Here is a 19,266-nt window from a genome sequence, read left to right as displayed (position 1 = left end):
GAAGAGGCAGATTCTTTTGCTAGCAGCATCTACCCTTTTAAAAGCAAGCTAAAACTTTAAGTTGGAAAGGTTAGCAGCAGACAAATGGTATCCTGAGACTAAAAGGCCCTTGGAATTGGGATTTGCATTTGGGAAATGACAGTGTTTATATTAATCTATCAGTGAGGAATGTAGGATACAACTTTCGCTGGTAAAAAGAGTGGCATGTTTTTACTCCTGCTGGTTGCCACGGCAAAGTCCGATTTGTTCATCAGAGATGCTCTAAAGCTGGGCTGGAGTCTGTGTGGCCCATAGCCTAAACCTGGCCCACAATCTGCTCTTGCAAATAAAGTTTTATTGGAATATAGCCATTCCCATTCATTTACATATTGTCGGTGGTTGATCTGGGGCAACAACAGCAGAGTTAGTAGTTACAACAGAGAGCGCCTGGCTCACAAAGCCTAAAATATGTACTTACTTTCTGGCCCTTTACAAAAAAAGTTTGCTAACTCCTGCTCTAAAGAATTATTAAAATTGTTTCCCAAGATCATAGCCTCGGAGCTTCAGCAACTTTTAAACTCTTTAGCATAAATACTGACGTTAGAATGCAGTAAACATTTTCTTCAAGAAATTTGTGAACAGGACCCAGCAGGGAGAGAGCTGAGAAAATCCCTCTGGCTGGGGAGATGGATGTTTGTTGGGAAGGCTTTGTAAGGAGAAGGAAACACATCCTGGGGAGGGTTCAGGTTTACTAAAACGCCTCATGCTTCTCTTTGATAATAAAAAAAAATGTGTGGCTACTTGGTGTCATGCTGTTAAGGTTTAGAAATCCAGAATTCCATAGCGTGAGAGGAAAATTGCTCCCCTCCCTTTCCAGCCTGTCACCATGGGCAGGCTGTGCTGGCTCTCAGATGCTCTTCTGCATGCAACTTGAGAGCTTGTTAAGTAAAGTGAGCAATGTCAAGGCCAACTGCAGGGATGAGGTAGGCCCAGCAAGGGAGGTCACTGCAGCTGAATGATCGGCAAAGCTGAGGGAACCCTCCTTTTCCCTCCTATACTCAGGAAGTAAATACGTCTGATCGAATATCACAAATGTTGATTGTGGGGCTAGTGGGGGCATACCTTGATGGTCTGCATTAATGGTGCTCAACTAAGGTCAATTCTGTCCCTCGGGACAGAATTAGCAATGTCTGAAGACATTTTCAATTGTCCCAGTGGGGTAGGGGAGTGCTATTGGTGTCTGGTGGGTAGAGGCCAGGGATGCTGCTAAACATTCTACATTCCACAGAACAGCTCCAACAACAAAGAGTTATGAGGCCCAAAATGTCAATTGTGCTAAGAGACTGGGAACCCCTCACTGAATATGAAAAGAAGGCCTTGTTGTGACCTTTAAGGAGCTTACAGTTGGGATGGGGGAGGGAGAGACAATCAGATGGAAATTATATAAAGTACAATATGTTCGGGGCAGAAGAGAGTTGCCTATAATCTGGGGGTAGTTCTACTGGCCTAGGCCAGTTCTTTGGGAGATTATTATGTGGTACATAGAAAAAGGCTTGGTGCTTAGTGGTCATGAGTTTGGAAAACAGTGGGCTAAGGGAGGTTAAACACCTCTCTTTAGTGCAAAGTTACTCCTTGACTTTGATACGGTGATGTGAGGCATGACATTTTGAATGCTACTGGAGAAGCTTGCAGTACAAGTTCACATTCAGTGGGCTGCAATTTGAGAAATGTTAAAACTGACAATCTCAAGGATGCATTCCAGCAGCAAAAAAGAGAAAATGACCCTAAGGGTGCTGCAGGGAATAAATGAGGTTTTCCTTCTCAAAAAAAATTAAATAAATAAAAATAAAAATGGGTGGTTTTGTTTTGCATTTTATTCACAATCAGTAATATTCTCTTGCTTATCCCTTTCCAGAGCCAGGCACGAGGAACCTGCTTCTTTAAGAAGTCAGGCACTAGGCAGTATCAGGGGTTGACAGGTGGGGAGTGAGAACAGCAGGGCTGGAAGTGGAAGGAGGAGGAAGAGGCAGAAAGTGAAGGAAATCCTGGCATGGAGGGACACGGAGGAACCTGACTCTTCAGTGTCCCATCTGACCTCTGACCTCCCCAATAGTTTCCATAAATAGAACTAGATGAGGAGGCTGCCCATAGCTTTTTCGGTTAATGTGGAATTTCAGGATGCTAATTAGAGAGGCTGGGAATGCAAAACCTTTCAAAACAAAACAAAACAAAAGTTAACAGATCTGAGATGTTCTTTGAAACTGTGTCGACACAATTTCCCCTTTTATTCACACTCTTCATGTGGCCAGGCACATTTCTGGGACTTTATACATGAGGGATACACCCCTCTTACCCCATCCCACTCTTTCCAGGTGCCCAGATTGTAGAAGACACAGGCACACCCCAGAATATCCTCAACGGTATTAAAACGGTCATTTCTGCAATCTGTCATTGGTAACCTGAGACTGAATTCTGTCCTGTGACGATTAGTTGATGGACTTTCCTATTAAACCAGGTTGGCTGGCACTTTGGTCATTTAAAGGTCTTTCAAACAATTGAGAGTTTTAAAAAGTTTAACAGGATTTCCCCCCTAAGCTTCTGTGATGTTACTGCTTCAATTTGAGTCTAATTTAAGTCCCTATTTGGATTCTTCAAACCAAGTCCCTATTTGGATTCTTCAAACCAAGGACACTTGATATGCAGGACCTACAAGCTTCAATCTGTATTTCTTCACTTGATGTTCAAATCATTTGTACGACGACAAGGAAATGGAGGGATTAAAACAATACTAAGAGAATTCTCCTTGTAGCCATGAGAAACAGGGTCCAGAATTGTCCTCTCTTCCTAAACAACTAGAAAACCTGAAAAAAATCTACCAAACGACCATTTTCAGATGTTTGACAGCAGGCAGCACAGGATTGTGATCCTTGAGAGAAGGGGAAACCGATTTAATTGACTCGGTGGGTGCATTTAGATAACATTTTCTCCTGACTCAAGAAGTCTAAAAGGAGACATCCTAGCTGTCTTCAAATTGCTGAGGAGGAATCCACGCTGTTCTGAGATTCTAAGGGAAGATTCAGGACCAGTGGGGTTGAAATGATAAGGAAGTTGACTTTTCCAGGCCAGAAAGAGCTCAAATGGCCAAAACAGAAATGCGGAGAACTCCTCCTAGGAGTGTTTACATTATAGATGGATTTTTTGCAGGGGATAGAAGCCTGAGTTAGATGACCTTGAAGGTCCCTAGCAACCAGAAGACGATGCGAGCTCCTCTGAGGTTGGGAACTGTCAGGGAATGGAGTCAGGGAACAGAGTTCTGCTCTGAAAGCTCATAGCCCAGTGTACTGCAGAACGGTTAGGAGCATGGGATTGGGATTCACGCAGATCTGAGTTCAAAGCCTGCCGTTTGGTAGTTGTCACCCCATTGCCTGCCTTCAGTGTCCTGATCAACGAAATGGAGATACCTAATACCTACCGCTTTGGTTTATTTCAACATTTAAATAAAAAAGATTTCATTCGGTTCATGAGTAAGTAGTTATTTTTATAATTCCCATCTCATAATGGAAGTCAGTACTGCTGCGAAAACACCTTCCAAACTTTGTTCCCCCACTGAGGGCCCAAGGCAACACTACAGCAGTGATGATAAAAACTCTTTCTTTGCTATGTGCTCCACAGAACTTAACTTTCCTCTCCCAAGGCTGCAGGGACAGTCTCACAGTCTATTCCCTGCACAACTCTAGAGGTGCTGTCCACATACATGCTGACATGAGTGCTGCCCAGGGACTGTGCAGTGTGGCAGCCTCACTCTTGTCCTCAGAATCATCAGTGGAAAAAAAGAAAGAAAACATCTGCAAATCCAACTCCAGCTGGATCTTATGGTCTTCCCATGCAGATATGAATACCAGGTCCTGGTTTTTAAGTACTGTGGACAGAATGACCTCTCTTTCTGTCCCAGGGGTCACTCTAGACCAAAACCCATCAACAGCGATGTTAGTGCAGTGCGGGGAGATCAATCCCATCCACCAAACCTTAAGGCATACCCCAAATGCACAAGGGACCAGCTAACCTCTGCCTGGGTCTTTCCAGAGCAGTTCTTGCTGGGCTGGGCTTGGTGGACTCTACCTTGAAATGGTTTAGGAAGTGCTAAACTCCTTTTTCACATCTTTACTCCCTCTGCCACCCTCCCCCAATGACTTTTTTCATGTTTCTGAATTGGACCAAGCAGGAGTGCCTTCCCTCTGCAGCCATCCTTCCCTGACAACGCATACAACCAAAGCAGTCTCAGCGAAGAAAGCAACCAGGGTTCCCCGAGAGGACAGCCAAGTAACAAAGGCAGATAGGGACCCTCCTGACAAAATCTGTTACCTCCATGAATGTGGCTCGAAGCCCGAACATGTCCCCTTGCATCCCAAACATGCCACACCTCTTGCTGACTGCAGCTGGCCCAGGGACATCTGGAAAAGGAACAGAAAAGAGGGTGTTTTCCTTCCAAACATCTTGGACCGGAGATGCTTGACCTCTAAAAGACTTGGCATGCTGGCAAAGGGACTGTGTGGGGTTCAAAGGGCTTGAGATCAATAAGCCATCACAAACTGTTTACCAGGAACTGAGAAGACCAAACGGGAACATGGAATGGGGCCAGAGGGTAGGCAAGTGTGGAAGGGTGGGGCTCTTCCCAATAAGAATGCAATGGGGGTTCTTTCCCAGCCTCCAGTGCTGTTTCAAAACAGCAAGCCTGGTTGGAAATGCCCTGCTGTGAGTGACCATCTATCTGTTCCATCCCCCACCCTCACCCACTCTCACTTGTCACTGGAATGGAATCTCCAATGAGTGTCTCCTCTCCCTCATTTATTTGTGATTTATTGATAGAATGTGATTAAACCAAAGCTACAGGCACAAACAAACGTGCATGCTGCCAAATGTTTATAGCTCCAAGCATAACTTAAATATTTTGCTAAAACATTGACAAATCACATGAACACTTAAAATGTCCTTTGGAAGGAGAACAATGCATGAGACAGGTTTTATTACTTGTTACCAGCCAAAGGTACCAAAAGTGCATTGGCTCCTGCTGCTGAGGTGTTTAGACCCAAATGGCATCTGCGAACCAGAAGCATCACCTGGGAGCTTGCCAGAAATACAGACCATTAGACCCCACTCCAGCCGGTTTGAATCAGAATCTGTACCTTAACAAAATTCCCAGGAGATCTTCATTACATTAACATTGGAGAAGAAGTGGGTTAGTAATATGGATCTGCTGGCTGAGAAACTTACCCAGCTCTCCATTGGGGTTGGGGTGGGGACGACTTGGTACAGGGATGTACTTTATTATGATTTCACCAGAAGCAGGGCTCAATCAACTAGTAATGTAAAGGGATAAGCTTCTTATCCAACAAACATACCATTTATTTAGCATCTACTATGTACCAGACACAGGAATACAATATAAGACTCAGGTGTGCCCTAGTGGAACTCACGGTTAGCTAGGCGGATATGGAGAGAAAAACACATTCATCTCCTGCTCCTATAAGGGGCAAGTCTGAGGTAAAGGAAGCTGCCTGTTGTGTAGTAAAAAAGGCATGGATTTTGGAGTTTGAGAGACTTGGATTCCAAATTGAGCTTTTCAACTTATTGGCTGCATGGCCTTGGACATACTGAGCCTCAGTTTCCTTACCTGCCAAATGGGTACAGAGATAATATATGTAACATACAGGACCACATTAGGCACTAGAAATGGTAACTATTCTTATTTTGCCACAGATTTTAGAAGCACAAAGGCAGGTGCTAATAAACTCATATGGGAAATATGAGTTTATTAGAGCAGATTACTTCTTCTTAGAGGAGGTGACTTTGGATTTGGGCTGTGCAAGATGGACAGACAGAAAAGGGGAAGGAGACGCCTAGCAGAAGGAAGAAAATGTGCAAGGTATAAAAGGTATGAGTAGGGTATACAATCTGAGCATGTCCTTTGGATGCTACTAGTGTACTCTCTTGGCGTTTAAGAGTGGAAAAAAAAAACAAGCAGTGAAACTTGTGAAGCCATCCTCATTGCCAGTGGTAGAATTCAGACATATGGAAAGAGACAACTGTCCTTCACAATACTTCTCTTCTGTACCAAATCTTCCTACAATAATGCCTCCCTCCCTGCCTTCTATTTGGTCACTGCTGTTTACACCATGTCCCCACACACTCTGTCATTTTGTTCAGTACATATTTACAGCTTCAGGGAGTGAGAGCCATGTTGCACATATGTGGAGTGTGGAGGGAAGCATGTTTACATTTAGGCCTATTCATGTGAAAAGTGAAAATTAAGACAACACCCACTGCTAACTCATTCTCCTAAGCTGGGGAGCTTTCATTCACAGCCAGGACTTTGCTCCCTAAAGCCACTGGCATATAACCTTGCTCATTTCCACCTCTCCTTCTTGACACCTTCAGTTCTCCTAGTTGAAATGCAGTGATCTTTACACACTTAAAATTGGAGGCATTCAAAGTTTATTTTGGGAGACATACAACTTGTGAATAAGGCTTCATTGTTGGACCATTTCAGATATACTCAGAGGGCTGGAAACTGGAGAGGTAGGTGGAAGCATTTCCAAGTGGCAAAGCACCCTGCACACTTCAGCTTTATTGTTCTTCTAATGAGAGGCTGATTTAACCCTCATTCTACAAGGGGATTAGTTCTGATGCTTGGCTTGGAGAGTGGAGCTGCAATTTGCCTGCAAACTCAGAGTTTGATTTAGAAATAGTGACGTAGGTAGCATAGCAGGGCAGAGCAGAGCACTGGCTGGTGATGCAGGGGTCTGGCCTTTGGGTGCCAACTCTGGCATTTATTAGCTGTGTAACTGGAGACGAGTCATTTCCTTGCCCAGCCTAAAGCATCTCCTCTGAAACATAAGGAACTCGCCTGCACTGGGGTTGCCCACATTCTGTTCTGCAGGATCCTCACTTGGTGAGATGTTACAAAGTGGTTCCTGGTTGGGAGTGGGAGAGGGAATTACCTGATCAAATACAAATGGCAGGCACTGGATGTATAGAGGCTCCCAAGCCTTTAACAGGCCAGTCTACGCTAGAAGCAAGAAGTGAGGTAGAGAGCAAGCAGATGTTTTGGGTTTGGAGACCCAGGCTTTAGTCCTGGGTTTTAGTGCCAGTTTTTCCCCTTTCCTCTGCTGTACTTGGGCAAGTAGGCTTGTTGAGTTCCAGGCTCCTGACCCTGACCTGCGTCATGGGGATAACAAGAATGCAACCTGCCTTGCAGGGTTACCAAGAGGTTAAATGGGATGCTGCCTGAAAAGGGCTTGGCACACACTTATTAGGCACTGAGCGTTCTTTGTCGTTGTTGTCATTAATTACATCTTGTGAAAAAAAGTTTGAGAGACCCTGAATTAGATGTTCTCAACGCATTTTTTTTTCTAGCTTCAAAATGCTAGGGGACTTTAGAGGAACTATTTTTTCTAAATACACATCCTCTGTACTTTCTTATTCCCTACTTTTATGACATGTAAAAAGAGTTGCCTCTCTGACTAGGTTTTCCTACAAAATGTAAAAACAAAATAAGCTCACACATGTCCCATACTTAATGATTAATTCATTAAGCGAGGCCATCCCTAGCCCTTTGCCCTCGCGGTGCTCTGCTACCCATCACCTGAAGAGAATCGACGTTAAAATCTCAACAAGCACAAAGAAAGCCCCATGCAGTCAGGCAAGTGAAGACGCAGGCAGTCTGGCCTAGTTGGGCAAGAACGCTAAACTAAATGGAGGTTCGGGAAGTAGAGAGTTGGCCCTGGTCTCCATTGGCTAGTGGGACGGTTTCCATGGCAACAGAAGTATGTGGGAGAGAAAAATAAATGGCCTTGCAAGGAAGAAATTGATTCAGGTCATCAGGCCACACTTGCAGCTAGTTTCCTGGCTGACTGTTTAATGTAATAAATAGTCATTTGTCTACTGCATGCCATTCATCCAGAAGCCAGACAGACCCCACTATCTTCAACACAGAGAGAACGATCTTGTTTACTGAGGAGGGGAAAACATCAGTCAGCCACAGTTCCAAGTGAGATACTCTGGTTTATAAACAGTAGGTTTTTCTGATGTGGGCTCTGTCTCTTGAAAGACGGCACAGTGTCTCACAGTAGCTGAGAATAGAAGAGTTTAAAAGAAACCATCACTTAAAAAAAGGTTTCTTGGAATGCAGCATCTAATCTGTCCTTTCTCCCGAGAAGAGGAAGAAATGTTTTGACGATTTTATTTGGCTCGGGTTAGTAGGATGTGGTTCATCTGATATTATCGTGAAACTGAATGGTGGCAGGGACTTAAAAGGACTTAGATCAGACCAGGAGACCCCTGGGGATGCAAGGAGCAGGGGCAACTCTCAAGCATTTGCCTTCAGGTGAATCTCAAGGGAAGTCTTAGAGGGAAACAAATGTCACGAAGAACAATGTAGGGTTGAGAGGAAGAAGAACGTAAAAGAGAAAATGCAATCAGGAATTTAGGGATGAGCATGGGATTTGGAATTAGAAAATGGGGGTTCTCCTTCCAGCTCAGCTTCTTCCTCATGGAGTAACTCAGTTTCCTCCTCTGAAAAATGAATTATCCCTGCCCTTTCTTTGTCTCAATAGGGCTGTTGTAAGCAGCATGTAACATTAAAAGGCAGTAAATTGAAATAAGCATTTACCATTGTTAAAAAAATAATTAGATGTGGTGGCTCATTCCTGTAATCCCAGCACTCTGGGAGGCTGAGGCAGGGGGATTGCTTGAGGCCAGGAGCTCGAGACCAGCCTGTGCAACATAGTGAGACCCCCCATCCCTACAAGAAAACAAAACAAAACAAAACAAACTAGGTGTGGTAGTATGCACCTGTAGTTCCAGCTTACTTGAGAGGCTGAGGCTGGAGGATAGTTTGAGCTCAGCAGTTTAAGGCTGCAGTGAGCTATGACCATGCACTGCACTGCACTCCTCCTGTCCCCCTGGCCCCCCAGAAAAGTATTTAAAACTCAGATGTAAGGCAGAAAGGTGAGTGGCACATCCTTTCAATGCCATATGGAGGCAACATGACACTGGGTCTCCTCATCCCCATAGGATTATCTAGAGAAATTTACTTTGCTCAGCTCCGAGACTTGGTGAAGTAACATGTTAACTTGCAGATCTTGGTCCAATAGAGATACAAACAATTTCTGTCCTTTCAAAAAAGATAACCTCAAATGTTATAGTTTACTGTTCTGGAAGACATTAACCAGTTTTGTAACTAACCCATCAATCTTGTCCTAACATTAAACTACCTATAAATACCTAACTCCTCGAGAGCTTTTTAAACTGGCCTAAACATCATACAGGTTCCTTAGAACACAATCTTTGTTAAATTTCACTTCATATTTGCACAAAAGTCGTGATTCTACCTTTTTGAAAGTTGTATCTTAGTACTATCACATGCTCAAATGATGACCCACAGGTTTGCTTTCTGAGGTGGTACGTTCCAAATTGACACAAAATTCTATTCAAAGCAGACTTGTCTTTTACTGGTTAAGTTCTATAAGTATAAATGTTATTAAAGATTATTGGTCAACATGACTTGTTATTTAAAACAAACCCTCCCCTAGGGGTTCCAGGAGAGAAACTGGAGTGAGATGGGTTGGGTGGAAAACAATTATGGGAAGGTCTGGGAAGGGACTGGAATTGTATTTAAAAATATGACCCTGAAACTACTCTACCACCATGAACAACCCCAATAATAACGGCTTTAGAGTTTATAAAGTGATTTTACTTAGTAATTCTCTTATTTAATAATATGACTTCCCATTGAAGTATAATTATTATCATCATTATTCCCAGTCAACGGATGATGAATGACCTTGAGTCTGAGAGTGGAGAAGCAACTTGCCCATCCAGATGGTCTCCACTGGAGCTCCTTTGAAGGCAGTGGTGGTGGGGTATCCTAAGTCTACCTTTTCCTATACGGGCCTTTAATCAAAAGTGTTTTATCTTTCCCAGTGATCATGATCATAGTTAACATTTATTGTGTACTTCCTATGTGCAAGGCACATGCCAAACATTTTATGACATTTCATTTAAGCTTCTTGACAACCTTATGAGATAATTTCATTAGCCTCATTTTCAGATAAGGAAACTGAGGCCCAGAGAGGTTAAGCTCTTCTTCAAGATTCAACAGCTAGTAAGTGGTGGAGCCAGGATGTGAAACCAGGCAGGCCTTACATCAGAATTGTGCTCTTATCCAATCTGCTATCGCACTTTCCACCAAGGACACTGCACTTTACAGTTTACAAAGTACATTCACATCCCTTATCTCAGTTGGTTTTCACAATGATCTTAGGAAGTAGGTATTTTACATTTTGCTCATGAGAAAAGCCTCTAGAACTGACAGAATTTGCTCCTAAGAATGTAATTTACGCACATATTATTGCAACCCAGAACTCATGACTTCTTACTGTCCCAGGAGTCTCCAGACCCTAGACAGCACTCCTAGGAGTCTATCTCTGACTCTGGGCATTGGACCAGTTGGGTTCAAAAAGGAGGGACAGTGTGTCTGCAGGGGTGAGGGGTGCTGGAAAGGTTTGGGCTGGGAGTAGCAGGACAAGGTTTAGACACATTCACCTTGGTCCCAGGCTTTCTACCACTTGCTCCTGTTCTGTTCAATAAACTAAAATGTAGATGTCCAAGGCGACAAATAGACTTCAAGTGCAGGTGGGGAGTCAATGGCCAGAGGAGAAAGTGAATCAGAACCTCAGGCAAAGTTTGTGGGAGAAAAGTGACAGGATATTGACTTCACTTAGTTTGTCTGCTGCCTCCCAGGAAGCCTGAAAGGCCAGAGACTGTGTACACTGAGGACCAGATCTAGGAGCTGGAGCTCACATTGGGACCCAAGTTGTGCAGATGCCTGGATGGACAGTAGCTTAGGGGACTACATGTTGAAAACTACTACCTAGAAACTGTTCTCACTTAAAAAATAGCAAAATCCATGCTAATCAAGAAGCAAGTCATTTCTGGGTTTATTCCCAACTCTTCATAAATCTGTCTATATTAAGGATACTAGTGCCTGTCTCATTTTGAAGTCATGCTGAATCACTTTTAAAGGAATAAAGGTTGCTGGATGTTAGATGTCATGGGGCTTCCACAATGTGGCCCACCTCACCTATCCAAATTTGTCTCTATTTCCATATTATTTACTGTTTTCCACCCAGATTCTCTTTCCAACCACCTGAGCCTCTTGCAGAACTAAATCCACACAAACTCTGGGATTTTGCTCATGCTCATCTAAACCGCAGAGAGTTTCAAACCTGCCCACTCCTTAGAGTCCGTCTTTAGTCCCATCTTTTCCATAATCAAAAGGAATAATAGTAGCTGTAAAAGGACTAGAATATGTGGTTTTCCAGGCACTGTGCTAAGCCTGACCTTGTGCAAATCTTACAACTCTATAAGGCAGGTATGTTGCAGTGGTTCTCAAGGTGTGGTCCCCAAGCAGCAGCACAGCAGCACAGCAGCACAGCAGCACAGCAGCAGTGAACCTGTGAGCACTGCAAATTCCCAGACCTCACCCCAGACCTATGAAATCAAACATTCTGCAGGTGGGGCCCAGACAGCGCTGTTCAAGTCCTCCAGGTGATTTTGATAAACAATTAAAGTTTGAGACCACTGATACATTGTTAGTGCTTCTAGGTTGCATATGAGTTAACTGAAGGGTAACTGTCCTGGTTTGCACTAGACTGTTTGGTGCCTAGGATGTAAAAATTTTTAGTATAAAAACCAGAAAAGCCTGGGAAAATCCAGTCTCTCTAGTTAAGTGTGGCTCAAAGGGGTCAATTTAAAGTGCTAGAGCTTAGATTTGGACACAGGTATCTGAATTCCAGATCCACATTTTAATTTAACCCATGCACTACAGTTCCATGCCAAAAAGCCTCTTCCAGATATTTTGGGGCCCTCACAGGTTTTTCTCAACTCACACAAATGTAAAATTACAAATGCAATCAGTGCTAGGAAGGAGAAACAGTGTGCCATGAGATTGTCCTTTAGCAGGGGATTTTGCCTGGTCTGGGTGTGTGAGGAGGGCAGTGCTCCTCAAATTAAGTAAACACTCTAATTAGCATAAAATCACCTGGGATCTAGCTCAAATGTACACTCTGGTTCAGCAAGTCTGGGGCAAGCCTGACATATAGTTCTACCCACCTCCCAGGAGAAGCCATTTCTGTTGTCCCAGGGACCACACTTTGAGTATCGAGGGGCTACAACAGTGGTTCCCTAACTCGTCTGCAACATTAAACTCTCCTGGGGATCTTTTAATGCTTCCAAAACTTGGGCTGCACTCCAGGCCAATTTTGCCACAATCTCTGGGGGTTGATTACAGGCATCAGTATTTCTGGAAGTTCCCAGGGGATGCCAATGTTCAGACAAGTTTGGGAATCATTTGATCTCACCATTGTAACTTCAACTGTTCCAACTTGGACTTTCAGGCTCTCAGCTCATTGGTTTAATAATCTCCCTTCCCGGACCTTTGCGCACTGTTGGGAGGAATGTAAATTGGTACAGCCATTATAGAAAACAGTATGAGGTTCCTCAAAAAATTAAAAGTAGAACTTCCATACAATCCAGAAATCCCACATCTGGATATATACCCAAAGGAAATGAAATCAGTATCTCAAAGAGATATCTGCATTCCCAAGTTCACTGCAGTGCTACTCACAATAGCCAAGATATGGAAACCACCTAAGTGTCTGTCAACAAATAAATGGAAAAAGAAAATGTGGCACACACCCCCACATACACACACACAAACACACACACACAATGGAATGATATTCAACCTCAAAAAGGAACAAGAATAATGCCATTCGTGACAACAGGGATGAACTCGAGGACATTATACTACGTGAAATAAGTCAGGCACAGAAAGACAAATAATGATCTCATTTAGAAGTGGAATCTAAAATAGTCAAACTCATGGAAACACAGAAGAGAATTTTGGTTGCCAGGGGCTGAGGACTGAGAGAAATGGGGGGATGTTGGTCAAAGGGTACAAAGTTTCAGTTAGGCAGATTGAGTAACTTCGGGAGATCTAATGTAAAGCATCATGACTAGTTAACAATACTGTATTATATACTTGAAATTTGCTAACAGAGTAGATTTTAAGTATTCTCACCATGTAAAAAAATTAGTTTGATTAGTTCACAATGTATATGAATATCAAAACATTAATTTGGGCTAGGCTCAGTGGCTCACACCTATAATCTTAGCACTTTGGCAGGCCAAGCGGGGAGGATTGCTTGAGCCCAGGAGTTTGAGACCAGTCTGGGCAACATAGTGATACCTCATCTCTACAGAAAATTAAACAATTAAGCTGAGTGTGGTGGTTCACTTCTGTGGTCCCAGCTACTCAGGAGGCTGAGGTGGGAGGACTGCTTGAGCCCAGGAGGTTGAGGTTGTAGTGGTCTGTGATCGTGCCACTGCATCCAACCTGGATGACAGAGGGAGGCCCTGTCTCAACAACAAAAACAACACAAATCCATCAAGTTGTACCTCTTAAAGACATACAATTTTTATTTGTCAGTTATACCTCAATAAAGCTGAAAAAAATTCCCTTTTCATATTCAGCTTGTGGACCACCATTCCTTACAAGGAGAGTTTTTTATAGCAAGTCTGGCTTTTGTTGTTGTCATTTCAGCATCAGCCCTGGCACAAGCCTGCCCCACAGGTTCTGGTGCCAAATGCAGTCATTCTCTTAACCAGACCGAAGGGAAACCACAGCCCTTCCTCTTCCTCTAACTTTCATTGGCTGGCTGACTCCTCTCTGGGGCGCTCATGGATACCGAGATTCTCTGCCCCGCCTGAGGTGAGGGGTGGTCCCCAAACCCTCCCCAACTCCAGGTGGAAGCTTGGACTGAGGAATTCCACTAGACGAAGGGGCCCAGCCTGGGAATGTGCAACACTCAAATGGTTGCAAGCTGCATGGGAAGTCTTTTTTTTTTTCTCCTTAAGAAGTATGATTTTTCTGGGGAGTGGCCTGGCAGGGAAGGCTTTTTTCACTTTCCCACTTAAGAATCCTGGGGTCTATACCTACTATGTACCCACAAAAATTAAAAGTTAAAAAAAAGGAATACTGGGGTCTTGACAAGGGTCTGGACTTCTTCCATTCTTTGAAGCTCCCAAGAATTGAAGCAAGGACTTGCCAAAACAGGGTTATACAATCTTAACAGGGTAATGGAATCAACATACTTAACAGTATGATCACTGCCTGTCCATAACTTAAAGTCTACATTTGTTGCCCTTCCTGAAAGTAAATCCTCTGCCTGACCTCTCTTCCTGAGACAGGTCCTGTGTGTCACCAGAGGAGAAGGTCAGGGGGTTGGAAAGCCAGGGATGCTGAGGGAAGGGGAACAATGACTCTTTCCAGTATATTTGCTCTTAAACATCAGGGTGACTTTTTGCATCCTATTCCATAATCTATATTTTTTCTGTTGTAATGTAAAACAAATGTTCCCCATCTTGCTCCCTCCAATCTTAAAGCAGAACTGCTGCTCCGTGTTTATCCTTTGGCTTCTTGCTCACTCATCTCCCCAAGCTTTGGGAAGCCCCACGCTAGGGCTTTAGGCTGTGGCCAAGAGAATCCTGTCTTCCCAAGTATGATATGAAAGAGTGAGACTTGCAGCCCACTTTTATGGCAGAAATCAACCAAAAAAACAACTTGGATAAAGTGCATCCTAAAACCACAGTGAGTTTCACACAGACAGCAACAAAGACCTCATCTGTATTAGGGGTCATATGACAGATGCTCTTTAGGGAGCTGTGTGTGCTTGTGCATGTGTGCGCGTGTGTATGTGTGTGAGTGTTTGTGTGTGTGTGTGTTCAGATCTACCATTTCAATTCCAGGGTTGCTCCTTGGGCATTCCTATTCCTCTGTCTGGACAAGCACAAATGTGAAGAAATCCCTTTAATTTAGGGACTCTTTTCCTGAATTGTGTAATGAAGATAAAAATGCACAGACTAAACAATTTGAGATGAGTCCTACTGATCTAGTACTTAGAATTATAGGGATGGAAACTTTTGTTTTGTTTTGTTTTTAAAAATCAATACTATTTAAAGCAACAGAATGAGAACACAATTGGTGGATAATGAGTTGATGGCAGAAGTGCCTGAATCAGCAGCACTTCAGGGTAAAGATTCCATGATATTTCCTATTACATGGTTTGTGTGTGTTAAATTTATCTCACGGACTGGTTGTAATTGGAAGAGTCAGATGGATTTATCTCGTGATGTCAGGAGTTTCTGGTGTCCCAAATAAAGTTTTGAGCAAATGCTGAATGAAAGAATAGTTTTCACTCTCTATGTCAAATGATATATTCTCTTTAATTTTTAATTTTTAAACATCAATTAAATTGTTCGATGATTCCTTTTTTTCCCCCTCTCAGGATTAGTTTTTCCAGGTTCAACTCTAGGGAAAATTTGGGTTTGGGGCAAAATATACCATGTTCTCCTTAATGTCCCTCTCTCTCAACATGTCATGTCTAATGGGTGAGATTAAGTTAAAATCAGGGTGGTCACAAATGAGGAATAAATTCACAGAAGCCCAATGTGCCAAGCTGGAGCATGTGAGAGGCTGGAGCGAAGCATGGTAGTCCCAGACCCTTTGGGGAACTGTTGAAAGGGAACTGTTGCTCCTGTGACTCCCACAGCAGCTGTCCCTGAAGTCTCTGTTCCAATCACTGTGTTCAGGCTCCTTGAGGAACAGAACCCTGGGGCAATTCTGGAAAAGGCTGGCCAATTCCTCCTATCACCTCCACAGGGCAGACTCTGACTTTCCTAGACTAGATACCCACTCTCCTCCCCGCTGCAGTCTCCAAGCCACCATGGATGCCCTTTCATGGAACACTGCTGAGCTTGTAATCACTTGTGTAGCTCTGCCTTCCCCTCCAGGGGAGGGGATAATTGGAGACCACCAAGGCTCACATCATCTGTGAACAAAAGGGGTTAATCTGGCTATAAAAACAGAGTAGAAAAGCAAATCCATATGTGGAAAGGGAAATACAAAATGAAAGCTTTCTCTGTTTAAGACCTTGCTCTTGCCTCCCCTCACCCCATCTCTGCTAGCCAAGTTTCACTGATTTGAGAATGGTTCCAGGAAAGCCAAAATACCCAGAGCCTGGGCCATGAAAGAAGTAAGTGTATAGAAGCCTGTGCTTCCCTTTGAGGGGTTGGGTGTTGGTAGTGGTTCTAAAACTGTACTCCACCTGAGAAGCTGACCCCACCATCTGCATCTTGAAAAACAAAAACAAAACAAAACAAAACAAAACAAAAACAACTCTCCTTCTAATTAAGAATCCATTACTGCAATCACAGTTCCCTCGGTCATCTGGTCTACCAACCGAATCTACCAGCATTGTCTACCTATCATCACAGTATCACTTGGCATAAGGGAGCAGACACTGTGAGTGCTTTGCTAGCCAAGATAGGAGACTATCTGCTCCTTTTTCTTTTTCTTCTGTCTGCCTTTTGGATAATTTTACTCTTTTGTATTTTTAGCACTTCCATCAAAAATAGACGAAGAGGTGATAAGACTCAACTCAGCACATTTTTCAAGGGTTTGCAACTCTTGGAACAGCCTGATGTGAGGGACATTTGGACAGAGGAGCTGTAAGCAATTCCATACAATCATTCGCAGGCTGGGCTCCTTCTCCCAGTTGGCATGGGTGATAGCCTTTGAGAAGGGGAAGCATGGAAACAGTCACAGGATCTCTCTTTTATCTGTCAAAGGGGATGGAGTTGGGGTCACTTTGAAAAAGAGGAGTATGGAACAAGGCAAAAAGTTCCAAATTCTAAATTCAAAGATTCATTGCTGGGTGACTGGATCTGTGTGATGGTGCATGGAACATCTACGAATCTGGCAGTCCTGGCCCAGGACATGGACTCCTTGTTGAACATTCTGTTGGCAGGGCGAACACGATGATGACCGAGGGGGAAAGGAAAACAGCCTTTTTGGCTGCCAGCTTCTTGCTTCTTGCTGATGTTTACATGCCATTGTATCCAAAGCAGGCCCACAAATCTTATGTATAAGGGACCCCACTGGACTGAAGTGATAGGATTTTTAAGGCTGAACTAACATTTTCCTTTGACACAAGCTCCCTTTGAACTAGCTACAGATACTGCCCAGGCTAATGTGAATAGTGAATTGTACAAAGGCAGACTGAGAAAACCAGCTAAGAGGCAAAACCATTCTCTGCTGTTTATTTCAGAATTGTCCATGTTTCTAGAAAAGTCAACCTGTTATTTGAGGGGCTACCTGCTTAATTCAGTCAGTGAGAGGATGGTCCTCTGATCTCCTTCCATTTGTGGACTTTTTATGAATCTTTTGAGATCACTCAGAGTCCCAAAAGGTAGGCATTGTTTTAATTGCCTATGAAAGGGATTCCTATAGGGCAAAAGTTGACCTGGCATTTCTTGCCAAACTAAATGCTTCCAGAGGTTCCAACACAATCGTTTTTTCTCTTGGAGTTGTCTTTTTCTTTCCCTAGGTATGTCCTGCCAGCCTTTGGGAATATGTAGTAAAGTCACCAGCATCACTATGAGCCAGAAGTTATCCAACTCCCCTGGGAATCTTATTTAGTGATTTACCAAGTAACTTGAGGGAAATCAAGATAGAAGAAAATAAGGTCCCCATGGGGACCCCTTACTCCCCTCCCACCCCACCTTTCCTAAATTAGAACAAGCTGTTGGTGTCCCCAGGCCAGTGTCTTCAGGTTACACTTGGAAATTAAAATCTAATTGGTTTTGTGGTGCTTAGGTTTCCGCCCTTAGCAGACTCCTTTTCAAGGATACATCTGTAAGCTTGAGGTCAGCAATAGCTACTTATTATACCTCCCCAGTTTTATAAGATGCCCCTGATTTTAGCAGCCTGATGTCTAAGAATGTCATCCTGAAGGAATGTCATTTGGTGTGTGCGTGTGTGTGTGTGTGTTTGTGCATGCATGTATCTGAAATCCAAATTTGCAGCACTACTGATCTTTCCAAGGATAACACACTTTTATTGGAGTTAATTTTGGAAATAGGGGAGACATAACACACCAAGTTGGTGGATTTTTAATCTTGCCTGTCTGAATCTTAGTATCTTAAAAGGAAATGTGTTGTATAAATGTACAGCACTGTTATTAAAAGTCTTAAGGCTTTGCTTATGCAAATGCTTCCTGCCGGGAATCTCACAGGAATTCCTGGGTTAACTTTCATGACAATGGAAGCATTGATACACACACACACACACAGTCACACACAGCACACACACACACACGTGTGCGCAGATGGAAAAGGATTTCCTTCAACCAACATTGGTGCCTTGATGGTAAAATATCACATGTGTTTTAGTGTAGTGCCTTCAGCAAGATGTTTTCCTGGTTTTAAACCAAGCATCCTTCTTATAAAAGACTCCTTTTTCTTTTTCTTTTTTTTTTTTTTTTTGCTATCATATGTTTTTAAAACTAACACTAAATACACTTTTTGGTTCAGATGTTTTATCCTTTCCTTGATTTTCCCCCACATAATGATCTAACTGTACACACTATATATAGTGGATTCTGCATGTAAGAAAGTCATAGATCTTTAGGACTAAAAGGAACTTAAAGAGTATTTAGGTCACATTTTTCTAAGCTCAGTTTTATGAAACAAATTAGTTGCAAATAATTCACTTTCAAGGTCTTGTTTTTCAGACTCATTTGCCACAATTCAAATGTAAAACAGAACTACAGAAGCCAAGTTACTTTCCAGAAAATTATCTCTTGAGTAAATTTAGAATTATTCATTTAACCATATGTCCCAGGAAAGATGCCAAATTCTTGCATACCTCTGAGCCTGCCCACATACAGTTCCTTCTGTTTACACCATTTCTCTCTCCCTTCACCTAACAAACTTCTATTTATCCCTCAGACACTCCTATCATATGGTCTTAGAAAACCCTGTACCTTTTATTTTGTAGTATCCACCATGATGATAATTATTTAATTATGTATATAACTCTTCAATGTCATTGTTTCCTGCTAGACTGTAAGCTCTATGAGGGCAGGGTCCCTTTATGTCTAGTTCATTGCTCTGTTACCAGTGTCTAGAATAATGCCTTACACATAGTAGCTCCTCAATAAACCTTTATATAAAACACCTTAATCTATGCTTTATCCATGCCTTAATCTATGCTTCATCTACGCCATCATCTATGCTTCTTGGCACATCAAATCTGATATATGTTAGATATCCTGCATCTGAGTTTGATGCCCAAAAGGGGAGCTGGAAGGAAAGAGAGCCACCCTG

At 42.9% G+C, this 19,266-nt stretch overlaps 1 protein-coding gene across 1 annotated transcript in view; it reads right to left on the bottom strand.

Annotated features, from left to right (window-relative positions):
• LMCD1 (LIM and cysteine rich domains 1) overlaps window positions 1-19,266 on the bottom strand; it is a 67,055-nt gene that overhangs the window by 30,874 nt on the left and 16,915 nt on the right. The window contains exon 2 of the mRNA XM_015130349.3: window positions 4,342-4,430. Within this exon, the coding sequence (XP_014985835.1) occupies window positions 4,342-4,430 (89 nt within the window). The remainder of the gene's footprint in view (window positions 1-4,341; window positions 4,431-19,266) is intronic.

This window comes from Macaca mulatta, chromosome 2 (genome assembly GCF_049350105.2).
Source record: "Macaca mulatta isolate MMU2019108-1 chromosome 2, T2T-MMU8v2.0, whole genome shotgun sequence".
NCBI lineage: Eukaryota > Metazoa > Chordata > Mammalia > Primates > Cercopithecidae > Macaca > Macaca mulatta.
This window is presented reverse-complemented; position numbering and strand designations above follow the sequence as displayed.